Consider the following 25389-nt stretch of genomic DNA (forward strand, 5'->3'; position numbering starts at 1 on the left):
CTATGAGAGTTCTTATGCGGGCACGAGCTAATGCGCCCGCATCAGAACACTGCGGCCAGAAAGATCACCCGGCTGGTATTGCAGTACCAGCCGGGATGATCTTTGCAGAGACCGGGCGTTCCGTGACCTGGACGGGTCACGGAACTGCCGGTCTCTTACGTAGTGGGACCATGGTCTAATACTGTATTACTCTGGTCTGCCAGTCTCCCAGACCAGATTAATCAATTGCTGAGTCGGGGTCAGCGTTAATGCGACGGTGAGCCCCGACCCGGTAAGTTAAAAGAATTTTTCTTACGTGATCCCATCGAGGGGGTGAAATCCCCCCACTAGACACCAGGGATAGAGGCACATCATACATTTATATGCAGATTTCAGTTTGACAGCTGCATTTAAATGTATAATTAGCAAGCGCAGCAATTGGACTGCGCCCGCCCCTCTCTAAACCCTCCATCCTGCATCAGGACGTAAATGTACTGACTGATGCAGGAAGGAGTTAATACATCAGTCTTAAAATAATGGAACAAATAAACAAACATCAATAACCATTAGAAGAGATGCACAAATTAGACTCCTTAGTAAATGTCCCCTAGATGTTTTTTTAAGATGTTTAGATGTCAAGTTGTTTTTAGGGTTAAATACTTATCCGTTGGCCCACTTATATTTCATGGCAATATAGTTAACAGGAACCCCAAGCTAATTATCCATCTCTCTTTTCTATTATCTATCACAGATATTGTGACTGTATTTACTTGTTGAATATTTTGCAATGGAAGCAATTTTCTCTTTGTAATATTCTTTTGTAAACAACTGAGTCTGGAAACAGTTGGTATACCATTCAGGTGTGAAAGCCCGAAGCCTACCAAGGCACATCAAATAGTAAGTGGATACACAAACAATGATAATCCAATTACATTATGCATTCACTGTTGTTGCTGAAATATTGAATTGATAAACACGTTTTTCCCAAAGGATATGGGTCATTACCTAAAGTGCATCCATTCATTTTACTGTGTTACATACTCTGTATATGATTGCATAATATATTAGGAGTAAGTATTCCTTAATCACACCTTTCATGCAAATACATTAGAACTGGCACTTTAACTGGCAAACCTGTCAAGAGTACTCATCATTATCTGTTGCAGCTAAAGAAACATTTTCCCACTTTGTATGCGACTAGTCAGACATTGAAGCAATTAATAAGATGTAAAAGGAAAACCTAACTACAATACAGTTTTCAAAAATGTATATTTGAAAATGTTAGTATCCATGTGTTCCGGAAAATGCATAATTGTAATAAAAAAAAAAAAAAAAAAATAATAATAATAATAATTAGGGAAAGGAATTACACACCAAAAGGACCAGAAGAGTGATTTAGTGTGATTTAAATGGAACTAATGTCACTCCATTAAGAGCTAATGATATTTATATAGTATATCCACTAAATGTTTAATATAATGTTTTTACATTATACTAAGACAAAATTCAATCAAATACATATTAATATATTAATGTATGCCCTAAATAGATAAACTTTAAGGCAAATCCCGTAATAGTATTATTTCTACTATGGTCGTCATTTGGCAGAAAATGTACTGGACTTACAGCAACGCACAAAAGCAGTACATTGGTTTATGAAAAATTGATGCAAACATTGTTATTTGCAGCATGGTGACTGAAAAGTGAACAGTCCTGCATACTGTATGTTGCAAACTGAATACAGATGAGAGACTAAGGCTGCATTCCCACGTTCCGTGATCCTGACGGATCACGGACGTGGAATGCATGTACTGGAGCCCCCCCCGCGCCCGGACAGCATCTGTAATTAGATGCTGGGAGCGGGGGAGACTGTATTCATAAGTGCCGCGCTGTAGTAACAGCACCGCGGGGCTGATTCGTTAGAGCGCGGTGCTTATGAATACAGTCTCCCCCGCTCCCAGCATCTAATTACAGATGCTGTCCGGGCGCGGGGGGGAGGGGGGGGGCTCCAGTACATGCATTCCACGTCCGTGATCCGTCAGGATCACGGAACGTGGGAATGCAGCCTAATTCAGTGATCTCTAGATGTTAATATGATGCAAATACAACATTAGTAAAATGGGTGATAAGGTCTCACATCATTTGGAAAGAGGCCAGTTGAGTTGGAAATCACTGAACCATAATGCTACTGTGAACTTGTATGGTTAGAACAAGGATCTGTATTGCAAATCTATATTGTAAAGTTCATTGACGTTTCTAGGTAGAATGGAGCTCTACAGTTACTGTACTTGTTGGCAGTGAATCAGAAAGAGTTTAGGATAAATGCTGTTAATGTGATCATTTGCCATACATACAGAGTTAGACTATGTTCACACAACGTCAAAAATAAAGAAAAGGCGGACGATTTTACCATTTAAAATAACGTCCGTTTTTGCCTGTTTGCCTGTCCGTTTTGCATTTAAGTCAATGGAAAGACGGACGTCCAATGTGCACAATGTATTTAATAAAGGGCTTTTTTTACAGTGGACGTCAAAATAATGAACAGGACAAATATTTTTGGACATCTTTTGCAAACAGTGGACGTTTTTTATAAGTTGTTCACACACAGTTTTTCTTTTTTCACCGTTCTTTCTCCGTTTTTACTAATAAATTCAATGGACTTCTTAATTAAGACACACCCAAAGAACAATTAGTCCACCTAAACTAGTATAATATACTGGTACTATATACCAACAGCTGTCATTGCACTAAGGGAAGGCTACACAGTTAAATGGCGTCCGACTCAAAATAACGGACATCATTTTAAACAGAGCTGAAAAAAAAGTTGTGTGAACATAGCCATAGAAACAGTGTTTCATCTATTATAATTACAAGGAGTCCAGTACTAAAAGCTTTTGTTTATTTTCAGTTGTTAAATTGTTGACATTGCTTTCTTTTCTTCATTAACATCACCCGAATCCCATTCTTTAGACTTTTTCAATTTTTCTTATACTACAGGAACCTTCTTTTTATATTTTTGTACATCTTGCCATAATACTTACCTTTCATAAGGCATACTTTTACCCTGTGTTCTTAGCCCAATGCCCCTTCCCCATCTTTATATTTATATTTTATATAGGACGGTAAAAAATCGGAAACTGTGTGTGAACAACTAAAAAATAATGTCCGGTGTTTGCAAAAGACGTCCGAAACTAATTGTCATGATCATTATTTTGACATTCGGGCAGACAACGCCATTTTATCCACTGCGTGCACCAGAGGCGGATTAACTTTACCATAGGCCCCGGGCTGTTCACCAAGCCTGGGCCCCCCACCCCACTGTAACTATGGTAGCACTAGCCTGGAGTTCATAGTACAGGACAGATAATGTCATGATGTCCTGATTTGTGCAAAATTGCCATTAAAAAAACTAATTTTTTGCAAATCATGGCGGAAGTGTAGCCAGGAAACAGTACACCACTGAAAGTATAAGTCTTTTTGGGTGTTCTTGGGCCCCCCAGGAGCTCAGGGCCCCGGGCTGCCGCCCGAAACGCCCCCCTATTATAATCCACTACTGGCGTGCACTGTACGTCCATCATTTAATTGACCTAAATGCATTACATTGAATTAAATTGAGGCAAAAACGGACACTTTTTTAAATAGAAAAAGTAGCCGCTTTTTCTGTTTTTTAAACAAAGTGTGAATATATCCAAAATATAGCTGCATTTTATACCAATTTTATTGTCATGCTTTGCTTTTATTTTACATTGTGCATACAGTGTGCATAGCCCTATAGTTGATTTTCATACCTTTTAATAGGGATGGCGAAGCGAATTTAGCTAAGTGAATTTCACCCAATTCGCTTCAATATCTCGCCAAACATGGCGGCCGCGGTAGCGGCTGTTCGTGTTGGCATACAGTTATATGGTTACTCTATGGGAGAAAGGGATTATTAATAATCCTTTTCTCCCATAGAATAAGGTAAAACTCCCCCTCTACACAGTGCTCGCCTGTTGAAGTAGACAGCACTCTGGCTGTAGATAGCGAGGAGAGAGGAGCAGGGAGAGTGAGCTCAGAGAAGAGATAGGAAAGGGCAGTTTAGATAGTTGACTTGGGGATAGTACATGTCTAAGGGTGTTTTTGAAAAATACTTTTCACTGTGTATCTTAGGAAACAGTGGTTAAAGTTAATCCAGTGTGTGGCTATATAAAAAAAAGGCGTCTACTGTAAAAGTCATGAGGTGAAGCTAAATTATTGGCTTAAAAGTGTTTGGGTGCAGAAAAAGCCATTGCACATAGAATTCGCTTCCGCTTTACAGTGTCTAATGCTATCCTGTGAGACTCATTTTATGCCATTGATCCAATGGCGTCCAATGATGCCCAAAAAGACCATTTATTTGACGCCCCTGATCTACCAATGTTCTTCAGACGTCATTTGAGTTTACGTCACAGATCCACTGATGTCCATGGCGGAAATTTAATGATTGACACACTGATTTACATTTTTTAAAAATTGACATTTTTCAACTTTTGACACTGTCACAGCAACATTGGGTGAAAAATGTGCCCTTCTGTAATAGCCCAACTATTGTAGCTACTATAGTTTAACAGTTTTAAATGAAATTAATTTATATATAATTCGCACGAAAATTTGTGAACTTTGCAAAACGAATTTCCAAATAATTCTCTTATCTCTAGACCTTTTAGTATAAAAGTATATTGCTGTCTAGCAATGTTCACACATAGTATTTCTGTCAGTCTTTTTATCAGTTTTATATTTAACCAAAACCAGGAGTGGGTTTTAAAACAGAAACTGCAAATCTTTCCATTATAATTTTTCCCTGTCAATACCACTCCTGATTTTGGTTGAAAAAAACTGACCAAAAGACTGATGGAAATGGTACTGCACTTATATTCAAGCATCAGGAATTAAAACATTTCTAAAAAAATATAACAAAGAGATTATACAGACTAACTTGAATTACCATTCAACATCTGTTCGGTCAGTATCTGGACATTTCTGTTTGCCTCTTGTAACTTTCTATTCTTATCGGGCCTCTCTCTTTCTATGGCCTATAGAGGAAGGAAAGAAAAGAACAACAATCCTTTGTCAGTATTATCGTCTATAAGTGGTAAATGTAGTGTATGGCCTTTTCGCAACCAGTTTTCTTTTTTTTTTTTCTTTAAATGGTTATAATTTTGGCGGAAAATCTTAACAGTTTTATTCAACTTATGTTTGTAATTTGCATAACACACCTGGGATTTGCCAAAATAATATACACCGCCTCTGTGAAAGACAGAACTCCCCCCCCCAAACTCTAAAAAAAACAAAAAAAAAAAGCATGTCTTCCTGATATCTTAAAAAAGCTTTTGGAGCAGGTATAGCATCCTATTGACAACAAAAAAAAATGTAGTGCTTTGTATGTCCTCATCTTCCTGCTGATAGGGTTCATTCTCCTGATCAGTTGCAATCTGAACCCTGGACCCAGACCAATAAAAATACTTGATTTGTCTCTATGACCACAAGTTTTTCTTTTCTTGTGTCAATACACTTTTAATCAACATTCCCCCCTTAGTGTAATAGTGTTATTGACACTCCTAAAATTGTACATGCCTGACTTAAATAACATTATCAGCCATATTTCAAAGATGTACAATATATTTGTCTGATTGTAAAGTATACAACACACATTAAGCTAGAACTCTTTTAGTATATGTTTGGATAAATTGAAAAATAGTATATTTAGTCCGTCACACTACGAAATTCTCACGGACAATGAATTCCGTCAGCTGTCCGCCCGCACGGGCACGCGCTTTTCCGCCGGCCCCATAGACACCATTCTTTGGGCCGGCGTATTCCGCGATCCGCTGAAAGAAGTGACATGACACTTCTTTCAGCGTATAGCGGAATACGCCGGCCCATAGAATGGTGTCTATGGGGCCGGCGGAATGGCGCCCAGATGTGCGGGCGGACAGCTGAGGGAATTCTGCGGACATTTTCCGCAACAATTCCTCAGTCTGAACCCGCCCTATGGGAGTACATAGGAAACTAAATGAAAACAATCTGAAAGAATCGCTTACTTTAACTTTCTTTGTGAGGTCAGTGAAGTCTCCTTCTTTCTTGAATATTGCAAATTCAGTGCTTTGCAGCACAGCTTCAGAGCGCGTCATCCAGCTATGCAGTTCTGTTAAATCTACATCAAATCTAGAGAAGAGAAAAAAAAAAGACAGTTTATAATCTTTAACAATGGACATGCAATTAGATTTCTGTAAGAAAAAAAAAAATCTACAAAGACATTGTATATTACAACATACATACAGTTCACATTAGACAGTAACATTTATTGTAGACCTGAAAATGTAGAAGCTGATACAACATAAGGCCGGGATCACACTACGTGAGACACCGGCCGTTCTGTGGCCCTGGCTGTATCACAGAACGGTTGGCATCAGTGAATTTCATCCCGGCCTGTACTGCTGGCTGGTCATCCCGGCTGATACTGCAAAACTTACTACTATAATACTATAAACTTTTTTTGTGCTGAATTGGGATGTGGGCACATCAGTGTGTTCTACCTTCCCAATTACCCATAGCACACAATGCGTAATGTCAAAGTGTCCTGCGGCCGCTAGGCATCCTGGCTGGAGTGTATACTATATACAAAGTATATACTGGAGTGTATGCATTCCAGCCGGGATTCCCTCTGACTGCAGTGAAACATTTGCAACAATGGCCGTGATTAATAGAAATGTTACGTTGTGTGAACATAGCCTAAGACAGTAGGTTACATAATTCAGCAGGGACCACATATTCAGAAATATGCCCAACCACTAAAAGGAAAGATGAAAAATGACAAAGACAAAGATGACAAAGATGACAAAAACAATTACCTAGAAACCTGTAAAATTGTATTTAATGTCCACCTTTGTCCATACTTGTTAAAAATATTTTATGTGAGGTTTTTTCTTACCATGATAATGTATCTGTTATCCCCTCTAAAAATGTTTTATTAGTTATGCATACCGCATAAAGTCCAAGGGGAATAAATGTACTGCAACATTTAAACAAAAGAATAACACTTCAATATTGCTAGGAATTCAATAAGGTATCTACATGACAACAAAGGCTTCATATTATTACAAATGCAGGAATCGAACAACAGTGCAAATGCAAAGTATTGAACCTCTTCAGAATGCAGGTTTTCTGTGAATATAAAAGCGTAGGCACATCCATAAACATGGTGCTACAATTGATTCACTTAAGTCATTATGAAGAATCTCAAAGGCAACCTTTACTAAAGTGCAGATCTAAAGGACAAGAACCAAGTCACGTACGGGGAAACAAATCATATCAAAACCTGGTACAGACAAAATGATTTGACTATCCTGCTGGGAAAAGGTGGAAAAGCTACATATCCTGATGCAATTTGCACCTGCCACTGCAGTAAACATGCTTAATCATATACTTTATCTGTCACCCATAAAGCTGATGTAAAAATTAAACATGTTCACAGGGATCTGTATATACTGTACCTTATCCATAAAAGGGCTTCATGCAAACATTTCCTCAACCCCTACAGTTTAAATTACCCCTCCCCCCTCCAACTCAAGAAAGTTGTTGTAAAAAAAAACTAGTAGTCTCATACTGTACATTTTAGGATATGTGTCCTGAAAGACACATCTGTACATTCAGTCCATTGAAACTGAAATAAATCATGTGGGCCAACACCACACAAAAATTACTTTTCTCCGGACTCTGCACTTTGGTACACTTGATATTGCTGATATAGGTGTTTATTTGAAGCTATTTTTTATATTCAAACACCCTTTTAATGAATTATTCTCTTTGTGGTATGTAGCGTTACTTATTTTCATTATCTATGTGGCTGTCACTCTCCCATATCCATGACATGTGGATCAGGTTTTAATGAGCTGCATCATGGCCATTGAGGTGGTGTATTCTCTTAATGTGGTTTAATAAGGTTTGGATCATGGATTATCTGTGAGGTGCAGTCCAATTTTTTTCAACTCTGGTGTTGGTTTGTTATCTTCGGTACATGTTAGTATAGGACAGCATGCCTATTTGCTGGTATGCTGGCATATACAGCAGTTATAGACTACTTCACTACCAGTTAAAGAGACCTTACTTAAAAAAATGATAGCTTTAATAGACATATTGGTATACAGTACAGTAGATATGGCATTTCATAAGTATCGCTTTTCTCCTATCCTGTTTGTCTATGCATTGTCAGACATAGTCAAAGTTTTCATTTGTTAGCAAGGAGATGTGCAGGACTGAGCACTTCTCTCTGGCTTGCTGTACAGATTAAACAATTTGCACTATGTTAATTACTGACATAATTTCTGCACTTAAAAATGTTGAATTATTGAGCTAATCAAATCCACAGCAGAAAGTTTAACTTATGAATTTCTACCATGGATTATTCTCAAAATCCAATGCAGATTTGTGTAATGCAAATCTTTTACTCCTTCTGCAGTCACAAATTCTGGGATTTATAGGGGTAGTCTGCCTGGGACCTTTTTTTTGAATGCCCAGGGATGGGGTGGATTTAAAAAAATAATAACATCCACTTACCTATCCGGCTTTACACTGCTGCCCCCATTCTGTCGCTCCAGTTTCCTTGGTGTGCTGCCACTGCCTGGTATTGAGATGGGGCTTGAGAAGTGACGTGGCAGCCCACTCAGCTATTCAGCGGTAGAGGCAGGACACTGCTACAGCTAGTGAACTGAGCCTGCCACGTCACATCTCAAGTCCCGTCTTAATACCAGGTAGAGGCCTCACACTGAAGGACCAAAGTGGCGGAATGCAGTTGACAGCGTGGGAGCCACCCCTTCCCCGAGCATTCAGAAAAAGGGGTATAGACAGGACTTCCCCTTAAATGCCCAAGTGTTTTTGTTTGTTTTTCTATGGTCGCTTCCCAGGCCACATGGAGGGCTTATTTTTTGTGGGCCAAGTTGTACTTTTAATTGACCCTATTTTGGAATACATATGACTTTTTATAGTGTTTTTGCTTTTTTTGGAGGCAGGTAAGCAAAATACAAGGTTTTTTTTTTTTTATACTGTTTTGCAGGATAAATAATACAATAATTTTATTGCTTAGATCTTACAGACATACCATTACTAAATATGTGTATGTTTTAGGTTGATCTTTGTTGTTTGTTTATGTCTTATGTAAAAAGGGTTAAAGGGAAAATGTATTGTTTATTTTTTTTAAAGATGGGAGGGGATTTTTATTACATTGTACATTGTTCCTTTTTTGTCCCACAAAACTTTTACATAATGCTTACATGTACTGGCAGCGGAGCTCCTCCCGCACAGGGATCTACACTGCCTTATTCTACACCCACCAATTAAAGACGGCAGCCTACGATATGTACCTTTAATGACAGCCGTAAAAAGGTGTATCAGTGGTCATTAGGAGGTTACTTTTATTAATGTACATAGGCAAGTTCAGACACTTAGTACCTCTTCTATAGATGCATGCATGGCTTTCTCAGAAAGGGGTAATTTTAAATTGTTAGCTTTTTTTTTTTTTTACCAGTGTCAGTATGTGTTCACCATCAGATCTCATAAGATGATAATAGGGGCAAAGTAAGACACATTTACATTTGAAACATAGTCTACTGTTTTTCTTTTTCTTTTGACATTGAATTCAATGTAAATGTTTTATTACATCTACTGACACTAGATGGTGCACAACACTACTGCATTCTTTTCTGCTTACCAGACACAGTATTGCTTCAATATTGTCAACACAGATAATAACTGCACAGTGATATACAGCATAAAGTAAAACATATTTACAACAATATTGTACTGCATCGACTGATAATGTCTACTTTGTTATAAAACTAGATGATAATATATAGCCCTTAGGTACTCTTGTTACATCAGCTTTCTGATATAGATGGAGCTCATATAGATACAGTAAGTCTTTAATCTAATTTTTTTCTTCTTCTCTTTTTTTTTAATCTTTACATGTGGCTAAAATATACCCATATTAAATAACCACATTGTATAAATGGGTAACAGTAGGTATGAAGAAATTTAAAGTATAAGTGAAGCACTTCGCCAGGCTTTGTCATCAGCTTATCAGCCTGCTGACTTTGAATTCTGTGTTGCTCCTCTCGGGGTGCCTGGAAAAGCTGGATCTAGCCCTGGGAATCTAAGTTTGGACCCAGCTTTTCCAGGCACCTTAAGCTGAGTGACACAGAGTTTAAAGGCAGCAGGCTGACGAGCTGATGGTTGAGCCTAGCAAAGCGCTTTGCTAGTACTGTAAGTTCACTCATCCCTAGGTAAGTCCAGGCATGATGGGAATCGTAGTTTTGAAACAGCTGGAGGGCTGAAGGTTCCCCATACCTGCACTGGAAAATGATTTTAAAAAAAAATTCTTTCCTTTTACAGAAACTGGAACAATTCCCAAAGTCGGCATACCTGTTCAAAGTAACACTTACTTTTACTTCACCTCAACTGATTACATCCAGCTCACAAATTCAAATTAACCAAACCGGACTGATACTTGATTAGTTCAGCCTTTCACGCAAGACTGATAATGTCTACTTTATTATAAAACTAGATAATAATATATAGCCCTGAAGTACTTTTGTTATATCAGCTTTCTGATATAGCTGGATCTAGTCCTGAGAAACCTCTATTAGTTTCCTAGACCAAAGTGGGGTATACCTGTTCAAAGTAACACTTGGATGTTACAGTACTTCTACTTCAACTTAACTGATTACATTTAGCGCACAAATTCAAATTAACCAAATCGGACAGACACTTTTTTAGTTCAGCCCTTCAGGTATTCCGAAGCATCAGGAGATATGCCTCCATGGCCCACAAACAGCCACCACCGATTGAGGACTCAGCAACAAGTCATTCAAGATTTGGGCCTAGTTTACTACTAGTTCTCTCAACACTGGCTCCCTTTAGCCTGACCATTTAACAGACAACAACAAATATTTAACCTGCCTAAAGGCCCGTATAGGGCACATGCTGCTGGAGATTAAGGTTTATTCCTTACTTCCACTTTTTCCACAATATTAAAGCTTAACTTTCATGTCAGGTTCATTTTTCAGAAAATAATAAATATCAATAGTTCAAGCGATTTTAAGAAACTCTGTAATAGGTTTTATTAAGCAAAAGAGTGTCCTTCTGTACTCAAAAAGCAGTTTCCCAGCTCTCCCCCCCCACCCCTTACTTCAGATGAAGCAGGATTTCGCTCTCCACTCTATCCTACAGAGAGGGGAGGGGCTGAGAGGAGGGAGTTGAGCACAAAGGACTGAAAATACAGGTTACATCCTGCAATCTTAAAGGGGTACTCCAGCGGGGGGGGGGGCATTTTTTTCCTGGGACCGGGTAGGAGGTGGCTAAGGGAAAAGATGTCCACTCACCTCCCCGGTTCCAGCGGCGGGTCCCTTTGGTCCCGTTTCGTGTCCGCTCAGATCCCGCCTCTGTCTCTGACTGGCTGAGCGGACCTGAGACGTACAGTCTTGGGTCCACATCAGACACCAGGAAGCAGCCGGGAACCGGGGACCAGAGCACCACCATTACCTGCCGCTGGAACCAGGGAGGTGAGTGGACATAGTTTACCTCAGCCACCTCCTCCCCGGTCCCAGGAAAAAAATGCCCCCCCCCCCGCTGGATTACCCCTTTAACTCCGCAAGCTGCTAGAAAAGCACTGACCTTTCTGACCTGTGAATTCAGCGTTTAATGTGCCCAGACAGTGAGTAAACAGCTGGTATGTGTGTCGGTTCTTCCTGCTTACTCCTCTGCCTTGACCCCTCCCCCCTCCATAGGTTATAATGGACTCAACAGAACCCAAAAAGCCTTTTGGGTACAAAAAAAGGCTTTTTTGCCTTTTGATTTCTATTGATTTCTGCAAAAAAAGACAATTACACCTTAAGAGATTATTCTATATGCAAATATATCATTTTAGTGCACAGAGGGTGGGACTAGCACCTTTGGTGCACTTATCCGCCCTTGGCCAGCCTTCTCTGCTGATATTCAATAGAAACGGAGGTCTGGCTGAGGGCAGACAGTAGCCCTGTCACACCAAAACAACATATTTGCACATGGATTAAACTCTTATTATTGCAGAAAAGGCACAGATAGGAAGGGAAGGCACTTACCTTCATCCTCGGGTACCTGTGCCCTCTATGGCGATATCAGCAAGTTAGACAATTGCACGAAACTAGGCTACCCTTTGCATGAAACTAGGCAACATAAAAACTTATCTTTTTGTTTCCCACTTCATTACTCAACAGGTACACTTTAATCTATTTAATGTTTCAATCATTGATATCATGATCCTGATATGTCCTGTATATTTAGTCTTTATAAAAGTGCGTTCATGCTGGCATCCAGTAGCAGACAGGCTTACATTAGGTCTTCAGTAGTCCACTTTAGGCATAACCTTTATAAGTAATTTAATACATTAAGAGTGAATTGTGTTAGCATCTGCATATTTTAAACATGCAGCTTAATTTTTCAATTAAATTGCTGTAGGTAAACGTAATGAAATAAAATGCACTGTAATTAACAGTATGTCAGTCTGAATTAAAGTCTATGATAGAAATTATAATGCTGACATGTAGGCATCTGTCCAAGGGACCTAGTAGTAGTCTAACCTAGATGACTGGTAATAAGTGCATGCTCTCATTATGCAAGCCTGATAATGATGTTTGTGGGGGTAATTTTTAGAAGAGTTCATTTGGTGCAACCTCTAGTAAATAAAACATAATCCCACTTAAGAATGTCAGTAAGGAAATGCAGATTTGGATCATTGATGTTATATAATTATTTTATTATAACGTGTCCCTGTCTTTGTCATTGTTATAAATATCAGCATTAGAGATGAGCGAACTGGGTTCAGGTTCGAGTCCATCCGAACCCCATCGTTCGACATTTGATTAGCGGGGGCTGCTGAACTTGGATAAAGCTCTAACGTTGTCTGGAAAACATGGATCCAGCCAATGACTATATTCATGTTTTTCGCATAGCCTTATGGCTTTATCCAACTTCAGCAGCCACCGCTAATCAAATGCCGAAAGTTCGGGTTCGGATGGACTCGAGCATGCTCAAGGTTCGCTCAACTCTAATCAGCATCTTTGCTATATTATAACCTTTTAACTCAGCATTGGAAATTCTAGCCATTGTTTATTTTTTTAAATTGCAAGATTGTTTTATATAATGTTTCTTTTTCCAAAAGACTACCATGTGTGATTCCGGCCTTAGGCTATGTTCCCACACAGTATTTTTGCTCAGAGTCGGTTGAAAACACAGGAAGGCTATTTTCTCACACTGTTGTAATTGAGTAAAAAAATAAAGGCCGTTGTTTTGACTTCAGATACAATTCACACCTGTTTTCTTGCATAAAATAAAGTAAATCTGTTGGTTTCTGGGACGTCATTCTCCTCCCACTAAGCCAGTGTCAAAAAATCAAAAGGAATGACATGTTTAAGCTCCTTTTTATACCAGAAACCACTAGCGGCGCCGCCAACTGACATGTCAGTTTTTTGCGGCCGCTATTTACTGAATTTGGCCGCAGAAAGCTCAGTCAGTTCACACTATGAAGCGAGCGGCTCTGGACGCTTGCTTTATAGTATGTTGTGGTGAGTTCTGATGTGCCCGCATCAGAAGTCTGCAGGCCGAAAGATCATCCGGCCGGTACTGCTGTACCGGCAGGATGATCTTTTTCGAGACAAGCTGCTCCGTAACCCGGCTGGGTCACAGAACGGCCAGTCTCTTATGCCATGTGAACATGGCCATAGGCTGTTCATTGCAACACTACACAGTTTGTCTCCAATAATTTTATAGAGGAGGCCACTTGGTACTGCAGCTCAGCTCCTATGAACCTGAAAAGGATCTGAGCTGCAGTTACAATTGCAGTTGGTTTTACGGAGTGCTTAGCTGTTCTCTGCAAAATGCGGAGGCTCTCATATACTCCTGTTAGAGTGTCCATACCACAATTATGGACCGCACGGATTGCAGATCCGCAAATTTACTGGATGCATGAATAGAACCATAGAAATTAGTATTCAGTATTTGTTGATCAGCAAATACTGATGTGTGAATGAGGCCTAAAATCTAGATGTGCCTTATCAGGTGCATCTTATAAAATGAAAAATACAGTATACAGATGGCAGCTGGGTTCTTTATTTTCTGAATTCAGAATTCAAGCAAACATTTCTTTTCCTAACCCATACCACCAGTACATCATCAATAAATGTGCTCCAGTACTGTAAGTAGTATATATACTCCTTTCGTATAGCTAATAATAAATTGGCAAAATAAGCATGAATACTGGTATTTTTTTTACAGTAGTTTTAACAACATTTTTGTACCAGTCTACCTCTTAATAAAACCATATGTACATAATTTGCATTATATAAGCCCAATAGTATTTCCCTTTCAGCATCTTTACCTCTCTCTGATCACTATAATCTGTTGCTCCCCTGATAACAGGCGCTAACATTTGATACTGATTTAAACAATCGTTTATTGTATTGTATTGCTTCTTCCTTTGTCAAAGTACATCTTTTAGAAATCACTATTAATCAGATTACTTTTGGACGCTGATTTCAGATGCTCCAGCTGGTGTAATAACTTGGCAACCATCACATCATATAATGAGGAGGGGGTTTGCAGAGGTGAAGGAAGGATCCTGGTGCATCAAACAATTCATTTTCCACACATCTGTTACAGCATCAACAGCTTTCCAGCACAATATTTAAAAGCTGAGAGGCTGCCTTTTAATTAAATGATAGTTACTAGTTTAGATTAGTTGTATGGCATAAGAAAGCACGTAACTCAGTCAACCAAAGATGAATGTTAAGGGAGGATTTATACACTGCCTTGAGAAAGATATTTCCCAGAAGGGAGTTTTTGTTTGTGTCCTGGTGTGACTTTTAAAGCTACATCTAAAATGGAATAACATCTCTCTCTGATCCTAAAAAATGGACATTTATAGAATCACAAAGTAAATCAGATGACATTTGTACCAATGGAATATTTGTCATAACAGACCACGTTCTCGGGCTGTAGATTTGTTGATGGGATTGCGGTACCATGATGATGTAGTATACGTAACAGTAAAGGCTATGTTCCCACTATGGTAATTCATCAGGAAAAGGAGAATGTCTATTGATAATGATAGCAGCAAATAATGATCACTATTTGTGTCCGTCATTATCAATCATCACACAGCATGGGAAGGGAGCAAGCCCCCAGAATGTGCCAAGCACTTGGCTGTCATCTGACTGGGTAATTTAAGAACTCTAACAGATGACATCTTGTACACACTGACTCTTGACTGCTGTGCATCCTGCTGATGCATGACAGTCAGAGACAGTGAGCAGTGTTATGGGCTGGGGGGCCCTGAATCAAGTGGGCTTGGTGCAAATGCACCATCTGCCCTACGGTTAAAGCAGCCCTGAAGCAGAAACATGAGGGGTCATTTACTACTGAGTCTAAAACATACTCAAAAATATTCTCAAAGTATTGTAAAAAAAAATTCACAAACATATTCACCTGGTACTGACCAGACATGAGCATTCACCATTTTGTGTGGTTTTTTTAAAAGGTTGCAAATGAAAGATTGGGCGTAAATCATTGATTATGCAAATTTTGGGGTGAATACTCAAAACAGACAGATTAAAAATAATGAGGTTAAAAAAAATCAAGATAATGATAGCAACGGTCTGCTATAGGTTGCTCTGTTTAATAGAAGCGGTGGCAGCAGACCACCACTGACTACAATGGGCAGCCTGGATGATCCAAGGATCATCATGTCAGCCCCTCCATCAGCACCCTGTGCACTTCCTTGTTGTCTGAGTGTGTACTAGCACAGGCAGCCGGTGAGGAACAAGGAGGAGCACTGATCTTATAGGTCAGTGCTCAGTTTCTCCTGTAGATCATATTGTGTATTAAAAAAGAGGCTGTAATACCTCTACACTCTCCCATCCCATACTTAAGTCTGCTTTGGACTCAATTGGTGTCAATTAAGCAGGGAGGGTAATTGAGAGGTGACATTCTAGCTTGCAGCTATTAAGGTGCTTGGTAGTGATGAACTAGTACTAAAATGTTTGGGTGCTCGTCATTCGAGACAATTTTCCCAATACTCTGGTGCTGGTTTCGAGTAACGAACCCCATTGAAGTCAATGTGAAACTCAAGCATTTTTTCAGGGGACCCAAGCTCGGCACAGGGAAGGTCGTGTGAAAACCTGTCAACCTCAGAAAATGGTGTAAACACCACAGAAATGGACAGGAAACAGCAGGGGCAGCATGTATGGATGCCTCTGAGGCTGCCTAATCGCACCATTATGCCAAATTCTGGGCAACAGCATGGCAGTGATCACACAGTAAAGGATTTAAACAGAGTTAGCATATGAACCACCCCAAAATTTAGCCTGAGACAGCATGGCAATGAGAACACAGGGAACCATTAAAACAGAGGTAGCATATGATCCACCCAAAAACTTAGCCTGACACAACGGAACACCACGGAAATGGACTGAAAACAGCAGGGGCAGCATGCATGGATGCCTCTAAGGCTGTCTAATCGCATCATTACGCCAAATTCTGAGCAACAGCCTTGTGGTCAACCTCAAGACAATAGTACTGACCCAGACCAAGATGGGCAAGGTGCATGCGACCACGGTCAAAGGCCTGAAGGTCACTTTGAAGGTCAAAGGCCTTGGGGAGTGTTCCCCTGCCAGTGCATCACAAGCTAACTGTTCCCCTCCTCCCCCCTTAAAGGGAACCTGTCACCCCCCGTACCGGGGTGACAGGTTCCCGACCCCCGTTAGAGACCCCTATACTTACCTCATCCCGCCGGGTCCCGCTTCTGGAGATGGTCGGGTCCCGGAGATCTCAGCCGCTGCAGCCCGGCGCGCGCGCTGAGAGATGAGTCCAACACCCATAGAGAATGACAGGAGAGTCCAGCGCTCCGTCATTCTCTATGAGCGTTGGACTCATCTGTCAGCGCGCGCGCCGGGCTGCAGCGGCTGAGATCTCCGGGACCCGACCATCTCCAGAAGCGGGACCCGGCGAGATGAGGTAAGTATAGGGGTCTCTAACGGGGGGTCGGGAGCCTGTCACCCCGGCACGGGGGGTGACAGGTTCCCTTTAATAACTTGTCTTTTTAACTTACTAGACTGACCTGGGCTGGGGCATGACACCCCCTGACTAATTTAGCAGTTGGGATAATTTTCCCTGTATCATGTGACTCACCACTTCTCCCCACCACTGATTTGATTTTTATTTGGAATTTGAGTTTGAATTTGAGTGGCTCAGTGGTAAGCACTGTAACCTTGCAGCGCTGGGGGAATTCAGGGGAAATCCAGGCTTTGTTCATTTTTATAAACGTCAGCCTGTCAGCGCTGTCAGTTGACAGGCAGGTGCACTTATCAGTGATGATGCCACCAGCTTCACTGAAGACCCTCTCTGACAACACGCTGGCGGCAGGGAAACCCAGCACCTCCAAGGCGTGATTATCCAGTTTGGGCCACGTATCTAGCTTTGCAACCCAGTAGTTGTATGTAGCAGAGTGATCGCGAAGGATGTTGGTCAGCAAGGTACTCCCTCACCATCTTTCTGAAGGCCTCCCCCCTACTCTGTCTAGACTGGGGACAGTTGACATAGTCTTGCTGGGGTGCAACAAAACTGTCAAAGGCTTTGGAGAGTGTTCCCCTGCCCCTTGACAAGCTGCCTGCTAGGCTGACACTGTACTGTCATTTTATAATAATGTAAGCAGCAATTTCCATAAACTAAGCAAAGCTACATCTACTAATGCTTGAAATGATTTGTTTCATTCTGTCTTTTTTGTCAAATGTAATAATACTTACACAAAAACACAGTAATAATACTTGCAGATATTATATAAAAATATGTGCTGTTAAATTACCTCATCTTTACATTATATAACCCTATAAGCCATGAAATAAAAGTTTTCATGCTTTTTGTAGATACATAGGTTTATCACCTATGTTCTCCTTTGTTTTCATCCCTATGTCATTGAAAGTCGTAGCGCAACTAACAAAGAGCTACGCGGATCAATACCAGTTATTTCAAAATAGAACAATCTAGGAGACAGTTATTATTTGAAAAAAAATATTAAAGTGTCTTTTTTACCCTCCTTTGCCTTGAAACATTTATTAATTTTATTCTTTTGTTTTCTTACTTTGAACTTTTTAAAAACTATCAATTTAGAATGGCAATTTTGTTTTCATTTTTTGACCACAACATAGAGTTAGATATCGTTTTGAGAGGTTCTGTTGGACAAAATATACAAACTTTGCCAAGTTCATAATTGAGAGAGGAGATATACTATTTTCATAGGCCCCACAGTGATTTGTGATTTATTCCAGACAAATAAAAAATATTAATGCCTGGTATATATTTGAACTTTTGGCAAAAAAAAACAAAAACATAAAAACACAAAAATCAATATGATTACAAAGTAATAGGCTATGTTCACACAACACCCAAAAAATTAGAAAAGGTGGATGCCTTGTTGGTTATTGCCGTGATGTAATTGAATGCATGCTATGAAGTCAATGGAATGACGGATGTCCAATGCACATAGTGTATAAAATGACGCACATTGTCTGTGCAGACGTCATAATAATGATCATGACAATTATTTTCGGACGTCTTTTGCAAACACCGGACATTATTTTTTTGTTGTTCACACAGAGCTTTTTTTTTCACCATCCTTTTAAAGTTTTTACTATTATATTCAATGGTTTTTCAATTAAAGACATCCAAAGGCCAATCAGTCCACCCTAAACTAGAATAATGTACCAACAGCTGTCATTGACGGGTGGCCAAACAACAAAATGATGGATATCATTTTAAACAGAAAGGAAAAACATTTTGTGAACATAGCCATTTAAGGTAAGCAATGACTTATGGACTTCAATCTATGGGGGGGGGGGGGGGGGAAGGAAATTAAAGGGCTTATCCAGTGAAAATCATTCTTTCAAATTAACTGGTTTTAGAAAGTTAAATTGATTTCTTATTTACTACTATTTGGAAATCTCCAGTCTTCCAGTACTTATCAGCTTCTGTATGTCCTGCAGGGAATGTTGTTTTCTTTTTAGTCTGACACAGTGCTCTCTGCTGACATCTCTGTTCGAGACAGGGACTGTCCAGAGCAGCAGAAAATTCCTATAGAAAACCTCTCCTTTTCTGGACAGTTCCAGTTTCCGATAGAGATGTCAGCAGAGAGCACTTTGTCAGACTGAAAACAAACCAACATTTACTGCAGGATATACAGCAACTGAGAAGTATGAGAAAACTTAAATATTTAAAATAGAAGTAATTATATATCTATATAACTTTCTGAAGCTAGTTGATTTATAAAGAAAAAATTTTACATTGGATAACCCCTTTAAGCTGCAAAATTTCATCCACCTGTAGAAAAATGTGGATTATAATTAAAGGGGTATTCCAGTAAAATGAACTTTATCATCATCATCATCATCATCATCATCATTATTTTTAATATAATTTTTTGCATTTCTTTAATAAAGTTGTACATTCAGTTTACATCTTCATTTTGAGATGCCCCATCATTGCCAACAGGCGAACACCTTTTCCCGATAAAATCCTGTGGTGGGAACATACAGTAGCCTTTATCTATTAACCCTTTCTGGACCGGGCTATTTTTTGTTTTTTCCTCTTTGTGCTTAAAAGGCCATAGCAGTTGCATTTTGAGGCTGGGTTCACACTACGTATATTTCAGTCAGTATTGTGGTCCTCATATTGCAACCAAAACCAGGAGTGGATTAAAAACACAGAAAGGCTCTGTTCACACAATGTTGAAATTGAGTGGATGGCCGTCATTTAATGGCAAATATTTGCTGTTATTTTAAAACAACGGCTGTTATATTGAAATAATGGCAGTTATTTACTGTTATATGGCGGCCATCTACTCAATTTCAACATTGTGTGAACAGATCCTGTGTTTTTAATCCACTCCTGGTTTTGGTTGCAATAGGAGGACCACAATACTGACTGAAATATACGTAGTGTGAACCCAGCCTCACACCTAGAAACCCACATGAGCCCTTATTTTTGGTGTCACTAATTGTACTTTGCAATGACAGGCTGAGTTTTTGCATAAAATATGCTGCAAAACTAGAAAAAAATTATATGCGCGGTGAAGTTGAAAAAAAAATTCTTTGGGGGGAGGGATTCATTTTCACGCCATGTTTTCTATGGAAACACATGTTATATATGTTCCTCAAGTCATTACAATTAAAACTATATGTAACATGTATAACTTTTATTTTATTTGATGGCTTGTAAAAAATTCAAACCATTGATAACAAATATATGTTCCTTAAAATCGCTCTATTTCCATGCTTATAACGCTTTTATCCTTTAGTCTATGGGGTTTTTTGAGGTATAATTTTTTGCGCCATGATGTGTTCTTTCTATTGATACCTTGACTGCACATATGCAACTTTTTGATCGCTTTTTATTACAATTTTTCTGGATTTGATGCAACAAAATGCGCAATTTTGCATTTTTTGCACTTTGCAATTTTTTGGCGCTTACGCTGTTTACCGTGCAAGATCAGGAATGTGATAAATTAATAGTTCGGGCGATTATGCACTCGGCGATATCAAACAAGTTTATTTATTTTTATTTATAACATGGGAAAAGGGGGGTGATTCAAACTTTTATTAGGGGAGGGGGCTTTTTCTTAATAACACTTTTTTTTTTAATACATATACTAGAAGCCCCTATGGGGGACTTCTAGTATATACACCCTGATCTTTTATAGAGATCTATGCTGTATAGGATATACAGCATAGATCGGTGAGATCAGTGTTCTATTGCTTTTGGCTGCTGCAGCCAAAAGCAATAGAATGCTGAGCCAGGATCAGCGCCATTACAGCACAGACCCCAGCCAGCACCAGACGCAGGGATTGCTCCTCCGTGACAACATCTTATATACAAAAGCAAATCCAAGACATGTATTTACAAGAACATACTTAGGTCAGTACGGTCATTTAGACCTATATGACCCTGTGCATTGGTGGCAAGTATCCAGCGTGATTCACATTGGAGTAATTGCCGATTGGCATCTCCACTTCCTTTTTGGTGTATACGTTGTAGTCCCATGAATTTGAGATCTTTTATGTTCCCTTTATGGTTGTGATTCATGTGGTCTATTAAATGCGGGGCACCCTATCCCATGCGTAATGACCTAACATGTTCACTGAACCACTTATTCATAGGACAAATGGTTTTCCCTATGTAGTATGGGCCACAGGTACAGACCAGGGCATGTACTACAAGCTACTGTAAACCCACAGCGTCGAATGCCATCCTTCACCATTCTAGCTACCATCCTCCACATACTAAGACAGCCGTCCCTTACGGACAATATCTCCGTTTGCGGAGAATTAACAGTTCTAATGAGACATACTTAATACAAGCAAAAGAACTCACAGAACTTCTCCTCAGAAGCGGATACCCACTTACGACACAACAAAAGGCCAACGATAGGGCATATAAACATCAACAAAGGGAATTGCTTTTCTCAAAAAAAAACGCCAAAAGAAACATGACAATAATACAGATGGAAAAACACGCTTTGTCTTTTCTTTTAAGTATTAGTATCTGCCCGTTAGCAGATACTATACGAAAAATCATCTCTGAAAACTGGTACATTATTCAACATGATACATTGCTTGCCAAACTTTATACAAAAAACCTATGATTACCTTTAGGCGCACTAAAAATATAAAAGATACCATAGTTCGCAGTAAATACTCCAATAGAGACACACATAAGAAAGATAACTGGTTCAGTAATATTCTACATGGCAACCACAAATGCGGCAGCTGCAAATGATGCCCCAATATGCAACAATGCAAGACAGTTAATCTCGGCGATTACATCCGCAATATCTCTGATATGATTTGTTGCAAAACAAAATTTGTAGTATACGCCCTGGTCTGTACCTGTGGCCTATACTACATAGGGAAAACCATTTGTCCTATGAATAAGCGGTTCAGTGAACATGTTAGGTCATTACGCACGAGACAGGGTGCCCGCGTTTAATAGACCACATGAATCACAAACATAAAGGGAACATAAAAGATCTCAAATTCATGGGACTACAACGTATACACAAAAAAAGGAAGTGGAGATGCCAATCGGCAATTACTCCAATGTGAATCACGCTGGATACTTGCCACCAATGCACAGGGTCATATGGGTCTAAATGACTGTACTGACCTAAGTATGTTCTTGTAAATACATGTCTTGGATTTACTTTTGTATATAAGTAACTTTTTTGATGTTTTTAACATGTATTGTAACGCCCATCATTCCGACACATCACGTCATGTGACTATATGAGGTGACGTGACCGAAGGGGTGGGATCTGAAGAACCGCCGATTAACAGGCGTGAAACAGCTGTCATCCTTAGTGGAAGGTGTTGGCGTCCTTCCCCCCTCTTTATACCCGTACCATGCTATCATGAAAGATCATGAAAGAATAAGGTAAAGAAAGCATTTTCTACTACACCGGTGAGTGCACTTGGACTTTTTTCTTTCTACTAAGCATTATATGAGCAGTCACTCGGCTCTGTCTGGATGTTGCACCACCGATGGTAACAGTTAACATAAAGAGCATAGTTATATGCATGCAGTTTGTGAGGCTAAAACAGCATAAGAAGCTTTAGCAGTGCCGACTCTCTTTATCTATACATTGACTATTTATAAAACCAATGGAGGAAATGTCCATAGTAAGAAATCAGGATATTTCTTTTATGTACCACTGTGCTTCAGAAAACTAGAACCCTGTTCAGTTTAAAAGGTTTTTCTTTTTTTGTTTCTTTTTTTTTTGCTTTATTTATTTTTTATTTTTTTCTAGTTTGTTATAGTTTGTGTTCAAACATAATGGAAAGTTGTACAGACAAAATAGTTTTGGCCATTGTAACCAGTCAGCTTACAAATTTTGTTTGTTTCTTTTTTTCTGAAGGATGTTGCAATTAGTCAGGATGCTCAAGACAATGCTTCTATGTTTTGTCTGTTCTACATTCTATGGATATGTTCACACTGTATAAAAATAAGAGAAAGGCTATGTACACAACAACGTCAAAAGTAGAGAAAAGATGGCCGATTTTGCCATTTAAAAATTTCCGCTTTTGATGCAATTTATTGGCAATGCATTGAAGTCAATGGAAAGACTGACATCCAATGCACACAGTGTATTGAATACTGGAGATTTTTACCATAGACGTCAAAATAATGAACATTATCATTATTCTTGGACGTCTTTTGCAAACAGCAGACTTTTTTATTAGTAGTTCACACACAGTTTTTCTTTTGTCACCGTCCTTTCTTCCTTTTTACTATTAAATTCAATGGACTTTTCAATTGAGCCACATCCAAAAGCCAATTAGTAATCCCAAACTAGAATAATGTACAAACACCAGTCATTAAACTAAGGCATTGATGACTAACCTTGACACTTCAGCTGTTGCAAAACTACAATTCCAATCATACCTAAACAACCAAAGATATAGCTTCGGCTGCCCAGGTATCATGGGAATTGTAGTTTTACAACAGCTGGAGTGTCCAGGTTAGCCATCACTGCACTAAGGGGAGGCAAGGCTGCAAAATGACGTCATTTTAAACGGAGCTGAAAAAACGTTGTGTGAACATAGCCAAAAGGTGTTAGGTTTTTTTTTTAAATAATGTGCGTTATTACCTAATTGTAATTGAAAATAATGGAATGCATAGATGTCAATGGAATGATGGCTGCCCAATACACATGGGCCCAGATTTATCAAAGGTATAAAATATACACTGGTGTAAACTACCCACAGCAACATATCACAGCTAAAAGCTGTGATTGGTTTCTGTGGGCAGTCTACAACAATGTATATTTTACACCCGTTTGATAAAACACCCCCAAAGTGGATTAAATAATGGACATTGTTTGCATGGACGTCAAATTAATGTTCACAAAAATTATTTGACTTTTTTGGCAAACTGCGGACATTATTTTTAGTTGTTCACATACTTAATTTTTACCATCATTTCACCATCTTTACTACTAAATCCAATAGACCTTCAAAAAAGAACCATACCCAAAAGTGCCTGAACTAAACCACGAAATAACTAACTTCATTTGGGGAAAAAACTCATGTGAATATAGCCTATACATATGTATAAAACCGTATTCAAATTTGATGTGAATTTATCTACCTGTCAGCTGGTGAGCATAACTAGAAATGCATACTGCTTAACACCTTGCCAATGTGGCTGCTGCTGCCCACAGTATTCTACTTGGACTCCTAAAATAAAATAATTATAGCACTCACAATGCATTGATTAAGAGAAGCCGTAGGCAAAACAATAAAAGTCTCAAGGTTGCAGTTCAAAGTAAATTACAGTTAGCATGACAGAAGTACAATAAAAATAATTGCTAAATGAATAGTTTTATTCTGGCTAAATATAATATGTATTTTTCCAGATTGATTCATATTGTTTAAGACTTCTTATTCAATATTTATTCAGCTTATTACCCCTTAATGACACAATCTGTTTTGGCCTTGTGGCATTTCCATTTTTCCCTCCATACTAAGAGCAATAACTCTAAACCAATAACGTTAAGAGCATTACAGTTTAGGCTAGGCAATTCTAAAAGCAGTATGCCATTTATAATGTTATACTGTATTCTAATTTTTATATAAAGCAGCTTGGAACAGAGAGACCAATCATCATTGCTATTTGAAAAAAAACACTGAATTATAGTAATTACATTATTATTAACTCTACCCTATTAATGGAAATGGCAATCAATTATTTAACTAGGGTGGGAACAATTGCCCCAGTGATTACCTTGGCAAACTGCCTCTGTTTATAGCTCACATCAGAGCAATTAAATAAATAGTATATTTAGGCATTAACCCCTTATTGACTGAGACAATTTTTGTTTTTGCACTTTCATTATTTCCTTCTTGTGTTTAAAAGGCCATAGCACTTGCATTTTTTCACCTACAGACCCACATGACCTCATATTCTTTGCCACACCAATTTTACATTGCAATAACAGAGTTATGTTTTCAATTAAAGGAGACCCACCAAACCCTTTTTTTTTTTTTTTTTTCAAGTGCTGGGGAGGATAAAAGAAATAAAGTGCTCTTACCTCCCCTGCTGCAGTGCGGGTGGCTGCATCTTGCCACTTTCAGTCCCCGGCCACTTCCTGGTCTGATTGAGGACCCGCGTCATGATGTGTGAGGTCCATTCAGCCTGTCTGCGTCCGCAGTGGGGTCTCATCTTGGCCACTGACTGGTAGACCTCACACATTTTGACCCAGGTTCCTGCTCAGACCTGGAAGTGTCTGAGGACTGATGCTGCGGCATGCGGCCACCCGCT

The 25389-nt window shown here is 39.2% G+C and overlaps 1 protein-coding gene across 11 annotated transcripts in view; it reads right to left on the bottom strand.

Moving 5' to 3' along the window:
* DMD (dystrophin) overlaps positions 1 to 25389 on the bottom strand; it is a 1858252-nt gene that overhangs the window by 1171747 nt on the left and 661116 nt on the right. For all 11 annotated transcript variants that reach the window (XM_069970999.1, XM_069971008.1, XM_069971005.1 and 8 more), the window contains 2 exons: positions 6039 to 6162; positions 4943 to 5030 (listed from right to left, as the gene is read on the bottom strand). In XM_069970999.1, the coding sequence (XP_069827100.1) occupies positions 4943 to 5030; positions 6039 to 6162 (212 nt within the window). The remainder of the gene's footprint in view (positions 1 to 4942; positions 5031 to 6038; positions 6163 to 25389) is intronic.

The sequence above is a fragment of the Dendropsophus ebraccatus genome, chromosome 5 (genome assembly GCF_027789765.1).
Source record: "Dendropsophus ebraccatus isolate aDenEbr1 chromosome 5, aDenEbr1.pat, whole genome shotgun sequence".
NCBI classification, from domain to species: Eukaryota; Metazoa; Chordata; class Amphibia; order Anura; family Hylidae; genus Dendropsophus; species Dendropsophus ebraccatus.